We start from the raw sequence: 20155 nt of genomic DNA, 5'->3' as shown, positions 1-20155 counted from the left end.
TATCTCGACTACTGCTCTTAACAAAATATGAAAAAAGTTTACATCTATGGATGGTGGTGGCTGCGGTGGTGGCATTGATGCGTGCTGAAGTTGCCAATGTGCGGTGGTGTGTATGGCTCAAATCATAACGCATACCGACTTTCGACGCCGCTGACCGAAAAGCGCCACCACCACGCAGCTAAATCGTCGTACAAGCGCTTCACCCTCACTGAGAAGACCCGTTGCTAGCGTCTCGGTAGTCGTAGTCGCCGTCGCCGTCGTCGCCACTACCGCCATGACTTTGCCATCATTAATGTCGGAGGCTTATTGCTAGGATAACATTTGAGTTTGGTTTCAGTTGTAATTCTACCGTTCATCATCGTCGTTGTTGTGTACATTATTAGCGCGCCGCATCTCCCAGGTTGCTAGGCGCAAGTGAGCACCGCACATACATCTCCATATTTATGTATAGTAGATACCAACAACGGCTCCTGCACAGTGTCGCATGGAAAGAGGCAGAGGATTTGCGCCATAAACATCATCACATTCCACATTCGCAGCGACTCACTGCACTCTTCGACCGACTTTATGTTTTGTAAATTGATGCGCCCGTTAGCATCGAAAGTGGACGCTCCGGGCAGTGTAAAACTTTCACTCTCTATTAGACACTCGAAACGACAGCACCTTGTCGACATTGACATCGACAACAACAACACCATTGCCATCGCCAGCGTCATCACCAACGCCAACCTGTTCAATATCGTCTCACCTAGTAGTAGTAAATGTCGGGAGTGTTCTTGGCTGCGTTCGGTTCGTTTTAGTTGTATTAGTAGTACGTTCGGTCGGTCGGTCGTACAGTGGATCAGTTGATTGAGGTTGCGTCGGTCAGTCGCTCGGACGGTTTCTAATCGCAAGCACACTGCAGCTGTCAGTGTCACTGTCACTATCACTCGAAATTGTCGACTCTGTCGGTCGGTCGGAAAGTGGGGACGTTGCATCGTTCCGCCCTCGGCGCTCAATACCCGTATCAATTGGACGTTCTATGTGTTGTTATGTTCCGGTTTCCTAGTTTCGTAATTGGTATTTTTCGCTTTAGGAGCTGATATCAATTTCGGTCGTAACTATTAGTGATGTCGCTCTCGTCTACGTTACATCTAAACCCTCTATTGGTGTCATTGAACTAGTGATTTGTTGTGTTTAACTGAACTGTACATATATGCCTGTGTATGTGCAAACTTGTTGCAAAACTGAGTGAAGCGAAAGTATTTTTGGGGCTTATTCCACTTCAAGCGGCATCGTTGGTGCAGTCATTAGTGACTGAAAGCCCTGCTTTTGCCAACATTTTGTTTCGGTCCCTTTAACCATATTTCATAGAAATCGCCCAAAAATCATATTTTCGTTCGACTGTTTTGTGACTTAACCACTCTGTGTTCGACAAGAGTGCGTTGGTGCTCGAGTGAAGTAAAAAACGTGACGAATGCATTCAAAACTCTCCTTGGATCATTCACAGCGTCACTTGCAATATTTGAATACCTCGCCGAATTATCCGATTTTGGACAAGTGTCGCTGCAAAGTTCATCACCTGCACAACAGTTGTCACCAACAAATCTTGCAACCGCCAGCACAGCAACCGCAACAGTTTACACCACAATATCACCTGCAACAACAGCAATCGCAAATTCCACAACATCTGCATCATCATCACCATCATCACCACCATCACCATCAGACTTTCGTAGCTACGGCATCCAGCTTTTCCGCCAACTCTTCATCATTTTCTTCATCGTCAGCCTCTGCACTGTCCTCGACATCATCTACCATGTACCGGCGCCATAACAATCTCTCTTATTGCGGTGGTAAATATATGCATTCAAAGCTAAAAAGTGCCTTTTAAAATAGGTATACATTAGAGCGGGTCGATTTGCAGGGAGCCAAAAAAAACGGAAAAATTGCGTATGCGGGAAAGGTTCTACAGATCATCCAGCGCAACTTTGCCTAAAAGACTTGGGTCTAAAACCTAGTTTTAGGGATAATATAAATTTGTTCACCAGTTCTTGAGTTATCCGAAAGAAATTTAATACTAATATTTAATCATTTGTCGGAGTCGGCCAGATCGGAAAACAATATCTACCATACAACCCATTATTTAAATTTTTTAAATTTCGCCACTGGCTAGAAACCGGTTTTAGACCGTTTGTATCTTAAGCTAAATTGTTCGAAATGATTCGTAAAACATTTCTCGCCTACGTGATTTTATACAAAAAAAAATCGACCCGCTCTAGTATAGATACACCCAATATTAGATCGAAAAAAATTAGATTTTAGAGGAAAGCCATATGAACGGAAAGATTTGCTCGAAATCCTCGAAAAAGCCTTTTTTAGCATTGTCCCTTTTCTTCGACGCAAACCTTTCAGAGGCAAAATTTAAAGAATATATCTGAGTGGAGATTTTAGTTTCTTTTTTATAACCGAAAAAAGTTTTCATCTTGCTTTTAAGCAACATCACACGCCGATAGCTTTATTGTTAAATAAGTGATTCAATATACCATCGGTATGGAACATTTTAAGAACGCAGGAATCTATGATTTCAGAATTCCACTCTTTTGCAATATCTTCTTGAATAACAAATAAGGAAGAGCTAAGTTCGGGTATAACCGAACATTTCATACTCTTGAAACTTGCAAGCATTAAAAGTACCTCAGGTACATAAGGGGTCTAAGGCGAGCTTTCACCCGATTTTATTCATTCTAACCACAAATATGCACTGTTATGAACAAAACACGCTCTCCTGATATGATTAAGATACCTGACATATTGGCCGATATATGCGGTATAAAGTCACCCGGAAATTCGAAAATCCTTATATTAGATATATGGGGCTAAGGGAAGTATTGTCCTCATCAACCCATTTGAAGCACACAGACATACTACTGTCAGGAAAGGAATCTCTCTGAATTTCACATATTCAGTATCTAGGAGTTTTGGTTTGATTTACAATTTTTAGTCATAAGGCGGCACAACTCAAGTGCACTATTCGTGCAAAATTTTATCTTGATATAGTAATTTATTGTTGATTTGTATACCGGAAAGTGAAAGTTTCAAATAAAATTAAATATTTTGTTATATGGTGCTGTATGTAGTCTAATTTCGGCCATTTTCGCACTGTAACATAAAAATGTCACGTACCAAATTTAATTGAAATCGGTCAGCGTTTTAGTAGTTTTTAACCGTACCGTTATATGGCAAGTGAGTGGTGTTGCCACTGACACTGTTGGTAGAGTTCTTATAATATTTGCGCGTGTACGTCATATACTTTTGTTTCACGGTTTTTTTTTTTGCCAAATAATCGTCGTTTGCGTGAAGTGTTGATTTTCTTCTTTCAGTCGAAGAAATCGGCGGCTAAAGCACGTCGGGAACTCCAAAAAGTTTACGGAAGACCCGAGTCAAACACAAGAAGGCTAGCTTCAGGCAAAGGCGTCATCCGCAAAGCTTTTTAAAATCGACTATATGCACTGCGAATTATTCAGAAACAAGGAACTTGGGTTCCTAATGACCGCCTCATGTTGCCAAACTCGTTAAACCCTACCTGAAAACGCTAAAATGGGAAGTCCTACCCCACCCGCTATATTTCCCAGATATTGCATTTTTCAATTATTATTTGTTCCATTCGATAACACATGATCTGGCTCAGAAGCGGGTCCACTCACAAGACGTCATCGGAAAATGGCTTGATTCTTGGATAGCATCACAAGATTAACAGTTTTACCGTAATAATATTCGAGCATTGCCAGATTACATTACAATAAAAATGCATTTTTATTAAAAAAACAGCGAGAACTTAGTTCCGCACCTAATGTATTTACTTGTACGTATTCAACTTAGCAAGTTTGAGTTTAAAGGCAACTTAAACTTCTTATTTTGGCCCGTTTGCGATATTTTATTGTCAGAATGCTATAAAGAGATATTACAAGTGAACCAAATTAAAAATAGAAACGAAATACACACGTTCTTCTGACACAGCATATATACTTAGAATACGGATTCTTTATATCGAGGAGGAATTGCGCAGAGAAAAATTTTCGCCAGAAGAAACTCTTTACATTTTAATGAGCCTGGAAAGCGCTACACCATTTTTTATTTTGTAAATTTTCATATATTTTCTTCATGTAAGCCCGACTGTCGATGGATTGATATAGTCGTTTTAAGTCAAAACAGACCAAACCATTGCACAAGAGGTATATCCTGCAAACCATATCGCTCAGATCGGTTTACCTAAATAAGGCTAGTTTCAATGAAAAAATAAACTTAACAGCACCGAATCACCCACATCAAATTATCCACTGTTTCCGAGTTTCCGCCCATTATTTATTTCTATGTCATGTCATTTTCACGATGTCAAATGATTTTGATCAAGATATATTGGTCTACAACTTTGCTTCCGCCGTTTTTTTTGTTAAGGCTTTATTGTATAAAAATGTTATTCAAAATATTGGCCGTCGTTAGCTACTACTTTTGACCATCTTTCTGACAGCATGCGTATTCCGTAACGAAAGAACTCCTCATCTTTCGAGTCGATCCAAGTATCAATCCAATTTTTGACTTCTTCATAAGAACTGAAGTGCTCGTTAGCTAGACCGTGTGCCATCGATCGGAACAAGTAGTAGTCAGATGGCGCAACGTCTGGAGAATACGGCGGGTGGGGTAAGATCTCCCATTTCAGCGTCTCCAAATATTTTTTAACCACCTTTGCGACGTGAGGTCGAGCATTGTCATGCTGGAGAATAACTTTATCGTGTCTTTCCTCGTACTGTGGCCGTTTTTCTTTTAGTGTTCGGCTCAAACGCATCAATTGGGTTCGGTATCGATCTCCTGTGATGGTTTCACCTGGCTTTAGCAGCTTATAATATATCACCCCCAGCTGGTCCCACCAAATGCAGAGCATGACCTTGGCGCCGTGAACGTTCGGTTTTGCCGTCGACGTGGAGGCATGTCCAGGCTTTACCCATAACTTTTTTCGCTTAGGATTATCGTAGTGGACCCATTTTTCGCCGCCAGTTACAATGCGATGTAAAAATCCCGTTCGGTTGTGCTTTGAAGCAGCTGTTGACATGCAAAGAAGCGCCGTTCGACATCTCTTGGTTTCAAGTCGTAAGGAACCCAGTTTCCTTGTTTCTGAATCATCCCCATGGTTTTGAGGCGTTTTGATACGGCTTGCAGTGTCATTTGCAACGATTCGGCCAATTCCTCTTTGGTTTGAAACGCATCTTGGTCGAATAATGCTTCAAATTCAGCATCTTCGAAAATCTTCTCCCATCCACTACCATGCCGGTATTCGACTTCATAGTCACCGTTTTTAAAACGTTGAAACCATTCGCGACATGTTCTTTCACTTAGGACAGCCTCACCGTACGTATCTGAAAGCATTCGATGAGCCTCAGCCGCACTTTTCTTGAAATTAAAAAAGAAAAGCAAAATTTGCCGCAAATGTCGAGAATTCGGCTCAAAAAGTGACATTTTCAGTTGACAATAAGTTTGGGATACAAACAGATCTCTACAAATATTTTGTTGGGTTAATGTTGACACAAATGTCCAAAATCGATATAAAACGATTTAATCGACCAGTGTTTGACCCTAGAGACATATATTGGAAAACGGGGGAAGCAAAGTTTTAGACCTAATAATTGAGTGATCAGAAAATTGTATGGAACCTCGAAAATTCGATCAACATCAATGTTTTCTCATAATAATAGTAATTATATTATTATCTTTCGCATATACCTAACTATTCACATAAGGTAATTTAGTCTAGACGTTAAATAAAATACAAAAATAGAAAAAAATTCTAATTTCAAAAATTATCGGTAATTAGGGTATCAAAAAATTGTCACGTGACCATACCTATCTCCTAGCAATTTGAAACCAAAAAACAAATAATATTAATCTCAAATAATGTAGCAATTTCTGGAACTACGGGAAAGTTTGTAAAAAAAACATTTTTTTTTGCGACTTTTTGACTGTTTCGAATTCTTTAAAAATAGTAAAAATTAAAATTTGGAAATATGGCTTTTTTCTTATAAAAAGTCGAGGTAGAACATGACAAATTGTGAATATCGTTTTGCAAAAAACAGTTTTAAGAAAACGTGTTTAAAGTTTCAGTTCCGCCCCAACCAGTTTGAACTAATCCTTCAGATTTAGAGACTCGGATCTGAAATTTTACCGTTTAGCCCCTTTCTCTCCAAAAAACTTCTCATTTGTCAAAACCGCTGACGGCAGACCACTATAGCATATAGAACTAAAGTCCTTGTGTAGCTAATTTTTTGATTAGACATGCTATCTTTGTGGAATCGAGCATAGATTACACTAGTTTACAATCTTTCAACTGTGATCTTAGAGGCTGTTTATATCAAATTTTGGGTTGCTAAAACCGAAAATTATAGAAAAAATTCCTAACATAGATTTTTTTGTGTTGTAGTCAAATGTGTAGTTAACCACCATTTATTAAAATGACATAAATATGTATACGTGGTGGAAAATTTTTGAACTCAAATTCGTATCAGGACGCCACAAATACCTTACATACCGCTTAGCACATCAGTTGCAAAAATTTTCTTCAAATTTGTTGATTAGTGTTATTATTAAATGCAACACTACAATCTCCGAAACAAATTGTTCATATATTTTATTCATTCAAAACCGCACATAAATCCGGTTAGACCAGTCTAAAGCCCTTAAAAATGCCTAACTTTGACATTTTCTGCTTGGAGTAACGAAAAACGAATCGAAAATCTCTCTATATTGAACTACAAGCTGATTTCCAAAGTAAATATATCGGAACAAAGATCCAACATAAAATATTGTTTTAAAATTGTAAAAATTTTACCGAAACGTTTCAATTGGTGAAACAAGTTTATGGCGATGATTGCCTATCCCGTTGCAGAGACCACTTTTCAAAGTGGTCGTGAGGACATAAATGACGATCAAAATGTGGGCCAATCAAAATCCGTGATCACCGGAAATTCCATCGAAAATGTGCGTTTGAAATTCATGGAAATGGGTTTGAACATCTCCAAAACATCGTTTTATCGCATTTTGACCGAATATTTGGGCTTACGAAAAGTGTGTGCACGGTTTGCTCTGCACAAATTGACTGACGACCATTGCTCAGAATCCAACTCTCTAAGGACGATTATTTGGCCAAAAATCACATTTTAACCATTAACCACTCGCCGTGTTCACCTAATATGGCACCTTGCGACTTCTTCCTTTTCGGAAAAATGCATTTGCCCAAGAAAGGAAAGCGTTATGCAGACGTAGAGGCCATTAAAAGGCTTGCACCGGCATAAAACACTCCTTCGACATGCTTTTGGACCGTGCAAAAAGCTGTATTGAAGCAAAAGGAGGCTATTTTGAATAAAATAAATTGATTTTGGCCAAAAAACCATTTGTTCTGTTTTTTTAAGTCCTGTTTACTTTGGAGCCTTGTACATACATATGTATATAGGGATTGCCAATAAGAGTAATATGAATTCTTTTTAAGAAACCACACACCCTAATTCAGGGAATGTTAAGTACAAGCGATACAATTGCGTTCTGAATATAACATCATTCAAATAGCTTCCACGACTTCTTTTGAAGGAACAGATTGAATAAACCTAATTTCAATATTGACTTCTAAAGATGGAGAGTCTCGAGCTTATTTGTAAAGACTAATGACTTCAAATAACCCGCCAAGAAGTAGTTTAATGGTGTTAAATCACAAATTCTTGGGGGCCATCCAGTGTCACAATTTCTTGAAATAATCTAATCTCCAAACTCCAATCTCGCAATAAATCGTTTTTACACGTGCTGAGTGGCACGTAGCCCCGTCTTGTTGGAACCAGTTGTTGGAAAGATCAACTTTTTTCAATTGTGCCCATAAAAAGTCGGTTATCATTGATCTATACCGCTCTCCATTGACATTGAGTAGCCGCTACATTTCGAAAAAAGTACTTCTTCTTCTTCTTAATTGGCGTAGACACCGCTTGTTTTCGTCCATTCGGACAACATGACCTAGCCAGCGTAGCCGCTGTCTTTTAAATCGCTGAACTATGTCAATTTCGTCATATATCTCATACAGCTCATCGTTCCATCGAATGCGATATTCGCCGTGGCCAACGCGCAAAGGACTGTAAATGTTTCGCAGAATTTTTCTCTCGAAAACTCGCAACGTCAACTCATCAGTTGTTGTCACCGTCCAAGCCTATGCACCATATAGCAGGACGGGAATTATGAGTGACTTATAGAGTTTGGTTTTTGTTCATCGAGAGAGGGCTTTACTTCTCAATTGCCTACTCAGTCCGAAGTAGTAGCGCTGATTCCACCAGACCAAAAACCACACCAAACTGTCAATTTAGGTGAAATAATGGTTGTTCATAAATAACTTTTGGATTTTCTTCGCATCAGAATCAACTGTTTTGTTTATTTACCACACCACTCTGATGAAAGTGAGCATCATGAGAAGACGATTTTCTAAAGAAAATCGTTATCGTTTTTAAGTTGTTCCAAAACAATCAGCAAATTCAAAACGTTTACGGTGGTCCAATGGCTTCAGTTCTTGAGTGAAAACAATTTTATACGGATGAAAACCAAAATCCGCCAGAATGTTGTTTAAAACAGTCCCAATTCTTGAGAACGTCTTGGAATCGGCAAATTGCGGTCTTCAGCAACACTTGCTTGAGCGGAGGCAATATTTTCATTGCTTTGAACGGTTCTTTGCATTATTGACACTTGAACATTATGTAAAGAAAATGTACGCTCGAAATTTTAACCAATTCGACGTGGTCGGTTATAGGTGGACGATTATTTCGATCACAAAATTGAACATTTTGTAAACGTTGTTCTTGCGTATATCTTTCCATGAAATTTTAGACTTTGCTGAATAAATTAAAAAAATCACAGATCAAGACATATTAAAATGACCGAAACGGTGCTTGGAAATCATACCATCCCTATTGGAAACCCCGATATATATGTATATAGTATATATTGTAATTTATTAGTTTTATGTTTAGATTTAGGGCAATATTAAGGCAATTAAAAGTGTAAATATTTGTTCTTCCTTTTCGTTTTAAAATTAATCATCTGTTATTTGTTTGTATTACTTCCGCAGTTTCTGCGCAGGATGCTGGCCAGAACTATCAAGTGCAATATGTAGATACAGAGTTGTATCACGGCAATTCCAGCCAAACCCAAATGTAAGCAGAGTGCATATCAATGAAATTGTCCTAATAATTAACGAGATAATTTGTACTTCCATTACACAGGACGTATCCCTTTTGTCCAGTTGGCGATTATCAAACGAATGGTCAAACTTATTACTCCACGGCGGCAGGCAGCAATTACGCAACTGCTTCGGTTGCAAACGGACCGACCACACACGCTTCGTCCCTGCCGTACCTAGTACCCGTGGAAGAGGGATTACTGCTGAACACTTCGTCGCAATCGCATAGTCGCGACTCGCCGCAGAGCTTAACGGTAAATGATTTAGCCTAATAATAGGCACAAAACCACGCATGGAGTGCGTACCCATTATAACTGTAATAATGGCTATTGTTTTTAGGAAGTGGCTTACATTCAGGAGGCGCAGAGTACACCGCAAACGCCCACATCTACAACAACTACGAATTCGGTGAGTGGCGGTAGCATCGGCACTGGCGGCGGGGGCGCATCGCCAGACAGCGAACAAAATGGACTCGGCACCTCCAACAAAGTAGCCTCAGCCACGGTAAGTGCAGTACTATTATGCCGCCTCAAAGGTTTTGCGCACAAATTGATTTGAGTTGTAAAATATTTGCGCAAATTGTGCAAATTGTGTGCGGAATTTTTCATTAATAAAACAACTTTTCACGCATTGCACTCAGTGTGCACGCCCACACCCGTGCACCTCACACACACACTTGCAATTTGTTTCCTTGTAGCAGCGCATAAATTCCAATTGCTCACATGTATATTCCTTCTCTTTCTTGCCCACATTGTTATCTTGCATGCTGCGCTCGGTGGTGGCTGCTGCTGCAGATCAAGTGGTTGTCACGCAACTACGAGACGGCCGATGGCGTCAGTCTACCCCGTTCCACGCTGTACAACCACTACATACAGCACTGCAACGAGAACAAATTGGAGCCGGTGAATGCCGCCAGTTTCGGCAAACTAATTCGTTCGGTGTTCTCTGGCTTGCGTACACGTCGTTTGGGCACACGCGGCAACTCGAAATATCACTACTATGGCATACGCATCAAACCGGACTCGATACTGAATCACATGATGGACGAAAAGCCGACGTATTCAACACATTCCGGGAATAGTGTATCGACCGGCATCGGTCATTCTACGGCCAACGGCGGTGTAGTGTCGACCAGTGGAGGCGGCGGCAGCGGTAGTAGCAATATGCAGAACAATAGCAATCGCAGTTTGAAGAAGTTGAGCTTCAAGCCAGAATCCTACGAAACTTGTGCACAGGTAAATTGTTATACAATAATAAAAATGCGCTGAAAATCATCGATTTAATTATATATACTGATTCCTAACATTGATTTTTCTGCTGACAGTATTTGGGCGATGGCGCTGGCGCAATTCCCTCGTTTCCCGCCATCGATTTGAATCACACCTACAGTAGTGAGCTCTCGCATGAGGATGTGGAGACATTTCGCGCCATGTACCGCGAGCATTGCGAATCCTTTTTGGATGCTGTGCTGAATCTCGAGTTCAGCACCATTGAATATTTGTGGCGTGACTTTTGGCGTGCCAACGACAACAACAATTTAGAGGAATGTGAAGAGGAGAAGTATCTGAGCAAGACGAAACTATATCTGCTATGCCATTGCGCAGAAGTACAAAAGTTTATCAAAGAGGTGAGGTGGTGTTTTTGTTTCGATTGCACGGCGGAAGTGGCAATACTAATACTTAATATTTTTCTTCGTTAGGTTGACTATCAATTCTACCAAAACATGGTCGATGTAATCATTCCCGATGTTCTACGCTCCATACCGAATGCTCTCACACAGGCCATTCGCAATTTCGCCAAAAACCTGGAACTTTGGTTGTGCGAATCCATGGTCGGCGTGCCTGATCGCTTGGTACAAATCAAATCGGCCGCGGTGTCGGCATTTTGCCAAACTCTGCGACGCTACACTTCGCTCAATCATTTGGCGCAAGCAGCGCGTGCCGTACTTCAGAATAGTTCGCAAATAACACAAATGCTGAACGACTTAAATCGTGTGGACTTCCATAATGTTCAAGTTAGTAGTTTTTTAAATTTTTTCGATTTATTTCGAAATTGAACGAACATGAGCGCATGGTGTTTGAAAAATGAATACGTCGATTGAGTTTTTTGCTCGCTGTAAAGTTAAATTGGCATATCATTGGTAAATCGAGCAATGCAATATTGGTATCAAAATATAGTTGTATGAAAGGGCTTATATTTAGGAAAGGTTGCCGTCTGTTTAAAATATAATATTAAAATTTGGTTGCGCAGTTCAGTCACTGCAAGTTAATTGTCAGAAACCAATCATATCATTCTCAATAGTGAATAAAACATTTATTTATGCCCTGAACAGCTTGTCTGATCAGATTTGACCCGGATTGAAAAATAAAAGCATTTTCACGCATTTTAATCTTTATAATCGCCTCCAAATAGGCTTTTTTCAGTCAATTTAGGATTGACAACGTTTCGTTCAATTTTTCAGCCTTCAGCGAAGGACTTTCAACGGAACAATGCCGTCATCGCCAAACCAACTTTTCGTGTCGTAAACAAGCAGTAACTAATTTTCATATGTCGCTCATATTTAACACGTAGGTAGAAATAGGTTGTACTGATCGTTGAAAAAAATCTTAATCGACTCGATTTGCGCGCGCAGTTTAAATGAACTAGTCCGAGTCAAATTTGATCAGTTGGTATGTACAAATGATCAGCATAACGAGCTGTGTAGATATAGCAATGTCTTTATGTACGAGTATATGCGCAAATACCTCAATTTAAAACTAAAATTTCTCTGAGAAGCTGCTGATTTGTTGGAACAACCAAGTTAACAATAGCGAGCCAGTTGTTTCTTCTTTTTGCAAAGGGGCGCCAATTGAAGACTCCAAGCGAAGCCAGGTCCGTATTCACCTGGTTTTTCCTAAGAAGTGGATCTCTTCCTCTTTCTACACTTCCCCCGGCGGGTCTCTTCTGAGGCTGTTGTTTCATTCTCATTGGGGGCGTTTTTACGTGGTGGGTCTGAAACACAGCGCACACCTCTAGGGAGAGATCGTTCGCCTTCTCACTTTAGCTCGCCTTCAAACAGATGTTCTTTGGCTACCCAGAGGATACATAGTCTAGGAAAAAAAAAGTCGTGAGTTGCTTGAGCCATATGTAAAAGAATCTTTTCTGGCCACTCCCAATTGGTTGGCGAACTTTCCTCACTTGCGTGAATTTCTACATATGACTCCATCCTCCAGGACCACAATAAGATAGGTTAGGTTTTTGAATATAGTTAAATGCACCTGTGAGGGGTATATAGCTTCGGTACATGCGAAGCTAACGCTTTTTCTTGTTACGATCTTTATTTGATAAAATGCTTTCGACACCCCTAATATCCATATGAACACCGTGCATGCTTTGGCTTATGGATGTTAATAAACATATTTAATACATATTTTCGCAGGAACAAGCAGCTTGGGTATGTCAATGTGAGCCGGCGGTAGTGCAACGTTTGGAAAATGATTTCAAGTCGGCACTACAACAACAAAGCTCCTTGGAACAATGGGCGTCTTGGCTGCAATTGGTCGTTGATTCTGCCTTACAGGAGTATCGTGGCAAGCCCAGCTACGCCAAGGCAGCGCGTCAATTTCTACTCAAGTGGAGCTTTTACAGCTCCATGGTTATACGTGACCTGACACTACGATCCGCTTCCAGTTTCGGCAGTTTTCATTTGATACGTTTACTCTATGATGAGTACATGTTTTACCTGGTCGAGCACAAAATAGCTGAGGCACAGCAGAAGACCGCCATAGCGGTTATCTGCGATCGCATGGTAAGTCTTAAAAAATTAGCATAACCTCATCTTACCATTTAGGTTGACTTACAAAATCGTTTCGATCTCCCCACCGCATTGCAGCACAAGGATATTGACTTCGAGTTTGACTACCAGTTGGAGTTTATCAGCGAGACCCATGAACAGCAGCAGCAGCAGCAACAACAACAACAACAACATAACTCAGTGAACATCAACACTACTTCCTCTGTCGGCAATCCTGCAAAGCGTCTAAAGCACGAATGAGTAAGTGCCGCGATAGAACTGCAGAGCGTACACCGAACGACACCCAGCAGTATTCAATGTAACGATGTTGGCGTACTGCAGGCAAAGTTTGCCGAGTATCTTTGCTTGTTGGCATCCTTATAGTGGTAGTAGTACTAGTTGTAGTCCATAAAAGATAGCCATAGCCATAGCTGCAAGAAACGCCATTGAAGCACCAAATATATACATACATACATATATGTAAGAATGCAAAAATATAAATAATATTATATATGCAGGCGCGTGCGCGAGAACTTGCATTATATGTTTTAGCAAAGGAATACATTTCCAAGCATTTAAGCATTTAAATAATACAGACATACAAATTAAGTAACTAATATTATAAAGATTTAATTTTTAAGTTTTTTTTACGCATGTTTATTTGAATAGAAGGCAAGTAATTTGTAATTGCCACCAAATAGTGTTAAGCCGTCCATACATAAAGAAAATGCCGACACCCCAATTGTGCGTCTCTAGCGTATGTGCTTGTGGGTGTTTATTGATTGTAAAGTTGTTTTTCGAAGAATCGGTACAATACAATACGTAAAAATATACTATGAAAATAATTATCATGTTTAGGTGTCATATACATATTATATACGTATGTATGCTTGTATGTATAGTTGTTGCTTTTTATGCCTTTGCATATATATAAATATATATATATATATATGTTTGTATATGTATAAAATATCATCTAGTGTCAGTTTTGTAAGGTTTCACGGAGTATGAACGCCATTGTTTCCCGGGGGAAAATGAAAATTCCACTACTTGGAACCTCTTCCGCTGCAAAAATAATATTCCTAGAATGAAGAAGCGAACCGGCATCTTAAATTAACTACACGCTTTGGCTTGTAAGCACTTTTTACGTTGTAGAATAAGGGACACAACGTGGAACTAATGAAATGAGATAACTAACATATTTTTTGTTTTTGTACAAAACTCTAAGTTTTCAAAAATTGGAAACACTTTCTTATTAGTTTTTTAACTTCTTCCAACTTTTCCCTCAGTCAATTCCGCACTTAAAAAATTTGAAGTGATAGCTAAGTAATAGAAAATATATTCTAAAATCGCCATAAGAAGGAATATCTTCAACTTCGCTGCCACTTGCGAAGATTTTTGCTCAAATAGCGTAAAAAAATTTAAATTAGTATGACCTTGTTATTTTGTATATATTTATATGTTATATATTTTAGCATTTAAATTTTATTTTTTATTTGGCATTTATTCATATTTGTGTATCCCAGTACTATATTTACTATATATTCGTAGAAGTTTCACAAAATAAATTTTAGAAAACTTAAAATTTTTAAAAAGATTCAGACAGCCATGAAATTTAGTTAATTAGCAAATTGTAGGAGTTATAGAAAAATCAGACGAAATTTTTAATTTTAAGGTTATGTTATTAAATCAACTTACCTACATCTTTCTTATTTTCTAACCAAATTTAAAATATATATATATAGTAGATGTGGGTATAAAAATGTATATCCAAACAATTGACCGTCTATTCGAAGCTCAAGCTTCAAAACCTGCTCTGACAAAACATTGTAAAATATACATTTTGTTCTGGGTATAATAAGTTTGCTTATAAAATATATATATGTACTATATATATAAAAATTCAGCGTGACGAGCTACGTCCATTTTGTCATGTCGGTCTGTATGTTGCCTGCATATACGCGATTTAGTCTCTCGAACTGAAAAACACGTCCTTTTCTCTTCAAAAAGTTGCTCAGCTGTAACGCCGATATCGCACCACTGGAGCATATAGCTGCAAACGAAATTCCGGATCAAAATCTTACATAAAAAACTTTGCTATTTGAAAAGATATCTTCCCAATCCGAGCCTTTTATTGCTCAAGGCAACGCTGCAATGTCCAAATAAATTTTTTAGATCAGAACACTATAGCATATAGCTGTTATACAAACTAACCAACCATAATTATTTTATTTGTGAAGAATATTCTAGCTTCGGTGCAACCGAAAGTTTTTTCTTCGTTTGAAATTCCTAACGCCATTCCAAAAATTCCAAATATACATATTTAAAAAAAAAAAAACAATTTAGATTTCTAAAAATATTAATAAATTATTAGAAAAGTTGTGTCCAACGCGCTGTAGTGTTGTTGTTGTTTTAACGGTTATCAGTCACCGTTAGGATCGTAAGGGTTATCTGTGTTGTCATCGACGTCATCTAACGGGAGGCCCAGGAAACGTGCTGTTTCGACGGGGTCGGACCAAAGGGTGTTAGATGAGTGGGGTTGGTAGGGCAAAGAGGTGGTCAGTGTCATGCGGAGACTCGTTGCATGCAGGACATACATACAGTTGTTGTGTTACAACACGCGCTGTAGTGTCGAGGTGTTTGGTTAGGTCAGCTTCAGCAACTAGAATTTGAAACGCAGGCGCCATTTTTTACACCGTCAATACAACACATAAAGCCTTTCAGAAATTTAAATCCTTTTTCTTTACTCCAAAAATAATAAATGACAAAAATTAACCATTTCCAAGGCTCTAAATTGGTCTAACCCCATAACAAGCCATAACAGTACAGAAGAACTATATTAAAATTAGATAATATTGAACACGAATTCAAAATTCATTAGTATTTATTTTAGCTGTTTATTTACCAGTTTGCTAGTCATAATCGTTTTAATTAACTGCTTTTATTTTAAGAATTTTTTTTTTTTCAAAATTTTCAAAAGCATCACCTAGCATTAAAACGCTTTACATACTAATTAATTATTGCGTAGTTTATAAATAAAATTACTTTCGACTGCAGCACTTATTGTGGGTTATTTAAATAAATGTAAAATAGAAGTTTTTATAAAAATAAAAATATATACATACATACATATATATTATAACAGTAACATATTTAATAATAAAATTTCTTTACAACGCATACAATGTTTCATGTACAAATATGAATCAAGTATTTTTATAAGACGATTAATACCAAACAGCACAAAGGAATATAAAACTATATTGTTCTGCATAGTCAATAAGTTCGTAATTGCTCAAAGAACTCTATGAATGTAATTGTTATATGTATATTTTATAGTAAACGCAATAAACATTCCAATGCTCAAACCTTCAATGTATTAAATATATATATGTGTGTGTACTTATAAACATACATATTGACCTATATCATATACATATAAATATCGGTACAAAATGTGGCGCAATTCGTTTTGACTACAGCGAAAAAAAATTCAGAATTGGTTGTAAAATTAAGCAAATATGCTACAAACTATATTTTTAAGCAATGTGAAAATATACTAACTATAAAACTGTTAAAAAAATAACAATTTTGGAAATCAAATTATTTACTATGACTCTAAATTTATGTAATGCAAATAAAGAACTATCAAATATATTTTTAGCATTCATTTTCTATTATACGATACGCAAGGAAACAGTTATCGAATTAGTCAATTTGTATACAAATATTAGTGAACTGAACAACCCTGTGCCGGACTGGCTCATTGCAACTATGGTTAACTATTTGAGTACTATTTCGTTAGACGTTCCAGAAATTATAAAGGTTTACGATGTTGAACGAAAATATTTTAGGGCATTCAATGAGGGTCACTGCTACCAACAACAGTAACAACACCCACCGGTGGCTTGGACTCCAAAAGCATGGCAGACTTCGGTAGGACTTCAACTATCGAAGCTGACACGACTCGCGCAGTAGAAAGGTTTTGTAGGTAGTCGCTTCCCAATGCAAGAAGGTCTTACTACTCACGTGTTTTTCAAAACGATACTTTTTTTCTGTAAGTTGGTAGTACTGTAAGTGACATCGATGTTAAATTTCACTTCAAAATATTCATTAGTATTTGAGATACGCGACGTTTTGTGAGACTGTAAAAGTGAATTCTTCGATTTTTAATATGTCTGAATTTATTAAACAAAGAAGTGCGATAATGCACCATCTCACACTGCATTGGTTATTCGTGATCATTTCGCTACATTTTCAACTAATATCGAGCCGCAACCACCGCATTCGCTTGATTTAGCAAATTCACATGACCACTCCGAGTCCACCGGTTTGACTCAATTGAGGATTGGCAGTGATGACTGAAAAATTCGTTAGCATAAGTGCATTGCAGCGGGATTACTTTGAAGGAGATGAAATGGACAAAATTCACCTTTCAATTTGATCACAGTAGTAAGTGGCGAAATACCACTTCTCCCTAGGGATAGCGTTACCAAAAAGGTTAACTTCCCTAAGATGTTTAAAGTTACCCTCAGCAGTTAGTTCAACGTGGTACACCAACGGCTCGAAAACGTGGAAGGGAATTGGCGCAGGGGTCGCAGGACCACGCACAAAACTCTCCATACTTATGGATAGTTTTCCTAGCATATTCCAAGCAGATGTCTTTGCCATAATTCGGTGTGTAGAGTTAAACCTTCAACGCAACTATCGCAATGAACGTATAGCTATACTAAGCGATAGTCAAGTGGCACTCAAAGCGATTTCTGCGTACGAGATCAAATCACTATTGGTGCAGGAAGGCATGGTGCTTACTTGTTCCGAAGCATCCACCAACATGGTAGGACCGGAACCTTTCATTGCGGTTGGTCCTCTCACCTCCGCAATGATGAAGCAGTGGGTAGGGAAAAGCATTGGCAACAACTCCTAGACATGCGCCATTGCAAGTTGCTAATGGGTGGTTACAATCTTAAGAGGTTTAAATACATATGTAATCAATCTCCCAAGGGAAAACTCAGGCAACTTGTCGCCTTCTACACAGGCTCATTGTAAGCTAAAGAAGCACTTATTTAACATCGAATTGTCGGTTCTACGGCATGGAACCTGAAACACCAGAACACCTGCTAAATGACTGCTCAGCAGTCTGTAGGCGCAGGAAAAAGTTCAGGATAGCTCGCTTCACGACAGTTGAATATTTTCTTTGTCCTTTTTGCAATTATAATTTTTGAAGTACCTACTACCTCCAGTAAATCCCACCATTTGGTAATACTTGTGGTCCTCAAACTTCTTCTCTTGCTACTATTTCCATTCTAAACATTTGTTGTGTTCGATTTTGCTTGCTTATAGACAATTTAGGGCGTTTTCTCGAATCCAATATTAACATCTACTGGGTTCAGCAACGCTCCAATTTCAGAATCGCTCTTAGCAAGGAGCCTCAATTTTTCAGCTATTCCAACTTTTACTCGCTTTGAATAAATAATTTTTGCACCGCTTTAGCATTAACAATAAATTTTAGAAACCTTAATCCTTTTTGCACACCGATAGGCAGTGTTAATGGTTAACGTTAACTTACCGATCTAAAAGCGGTTAGATCACCAATATGTATAACAGCCCTTGACCGGATAAAATCCGGGTCAATTCCGGTGCGTAGAACCGGCTGTTGTGGGAATTGGGTGCCGTTGGATGACAACTTATCTAATCCTTACCTTCCTAACGGGGATTAGGTAACCGTTAGAATAAGGGTGTTAATGGTTTAAGAGTTAAGCAAACAGTTAATAATAAAAGACAACGGCAAATTCAATCATAAATAAAACAATGAATGGCTTTTCATATTTTTTTTATTTGTTTTATATAATTTTTAAATTTCTTTTTTTTTTTGTTTTTGTTTTCATTGTATATACTTTAAATAATAAGTTTTAACAATTTTATAAAAATTAGCTTCCTTTCTAATCTATTATTTTTGTTGTGTATTTGAGATATAAAAAATTCATTCATTTACAAAAAAGGAAACATTCGCGCCCATATTCAAACCACAACGAATTGCGTTTGCACATACAAATTCGCATTTGCCTTACTACACTCTACTTACCTAAGTGTGATATAAAAATAAGAATGCTATTACAAACTTACGAACTAATATTACGGTCTATAGTTAAACGCACGCTGACTTTCAACATCACTCATGACATTTCATATCATACATATATGGTATATATGTACATATACCATATAGATATATGTCTATGTGCATAAATATTTTTCAACACACGCTTAAAAATGCATTTGCATACAATAGTCTGAACATATCCAAATACTCCGATTTCATTACATACATACATACATGTTGATGTAGATATATATACATGTGTGCTATAGTAAATGACTTTAAATGTGATTACGTGTGGAAACGTAAAAAATTATAATAAAGATTTAACCAGAACTACGTATTCCGTCACTGAATGTTAGGTTTCTTTTGCTCCCATTTTTAATATATGTAAATTAAATTTGTACTATTTCATTTAAGTTTGACGACGGCAATTTAATTTAAAAAAATATATAATAATAAACTTCTTGTTCTTGTACTTTTGCCATTTTGGGCATTCGGCAAACCGAATCACTGCTTCGAGAAAAAAAACGTTTTTCATTAAATGCGATTACAAATGCAAAGGGTAAACGAATTCGAATTATCGAGTTTTGGTGTAGTTGTCGTTGATATATCTAAAAATAAAGTTATACAGTTACAGTATGTATTTACTTTAGTTGTAACCTTAACGCTAATATTTACAAAATATTTTAGTAAGTTGAGGTTATGTTACTATTTATTTTTGTATATATTCTAATGAATTTTTTGTTCAATTGACTGTTTGAATGAGGTAAGTAAAACACCCACCGCGTCATATCTACATTACTATTAATTATATGTTTATGGATATATGTATATACTATTGTATGAACGTAGTTCCGCACATTAAAAAAATGTTTGCAGATTTGTTTTTTTTATATTTTCAGTTGAATATATGTACTTAAATACTGACCTGGCAAGATTGGCTTTACATATGTATGTATTTATGACTTAATAAGCTACATTTTATTTAGAATCTATAAAAGGTAATGATGTGAGGAATGACTTGAAATGCAACTGTACACAG

General features: G+C 37.7%; 1 protein-coding gene across 2 annotated transcripts in view; it reads left to right on the top strand.

Annotated features, from left to right (window-relative positions):
• Positions 1-16667, top strand: part of LOC120772226 (DNA-binding protein RFX2) — a 40941-nt gene extending 24274 nt beyond the window's left edge. The window contains exons 1-9 of one of the 2 annotated variants that reach the window (XM_040100729.1): positions 1351-1835; positions 9128-9212; positions 9282-9492; positions 9578-9742; positions 10033-10473; positions 10563-10865; positions 10938-11252; positions 12657-13025; positions 13110-16667. In XM_040100729.1, the coding sequence (XP_039956663.1) occupies positions 1457-1835; positions 9128-9212; positions 9282-9492; positions 9578-9742; positions 10033-10473; positions 10563-10865; positions 10938-11252; positions 12657-13025; positions 13110-13271 (2430 nt within the window). In that variant the 5' untranslated portion in view covers positions 1351-1456 and the 3' untranslated portion in view covers positions 13272-16667. Of the gene's footprint in view, positions 1-1350; positions 1836-9127; positions 9213-9281; positions 9493-9577; positions 9743-10032; positions 10474-10562; positions 10866-10937; positions 11253-12656; positions 13026-13109 lie in introns of those variants that run through there. The other variant, XM_040100721.1, reaches the window with a different exon arrangement.
• The last annotated feature ends 3488 nt before the right edge of the window (positions 16668-20155 follow it).

Source organism: Bactrocera tryoni, chromosome 1 (genome assembly GCF_016617805.1).
Source record: "Bactrocera tryoni isolate S06 chromosome 1, CSIRO_BtryS06_freeze2, whole genome shotgun sequence".
NCBI lineage: Eukaryota > Metazoa > Arthropoda > Insecta > Diptera > Tephritidae > Bactrocera > Bactrocera tryoni.
Note: the sequence above shows the minus strand (reverse complement) of the source record. Positions and strands in the feature narration are given on the sequence as shown.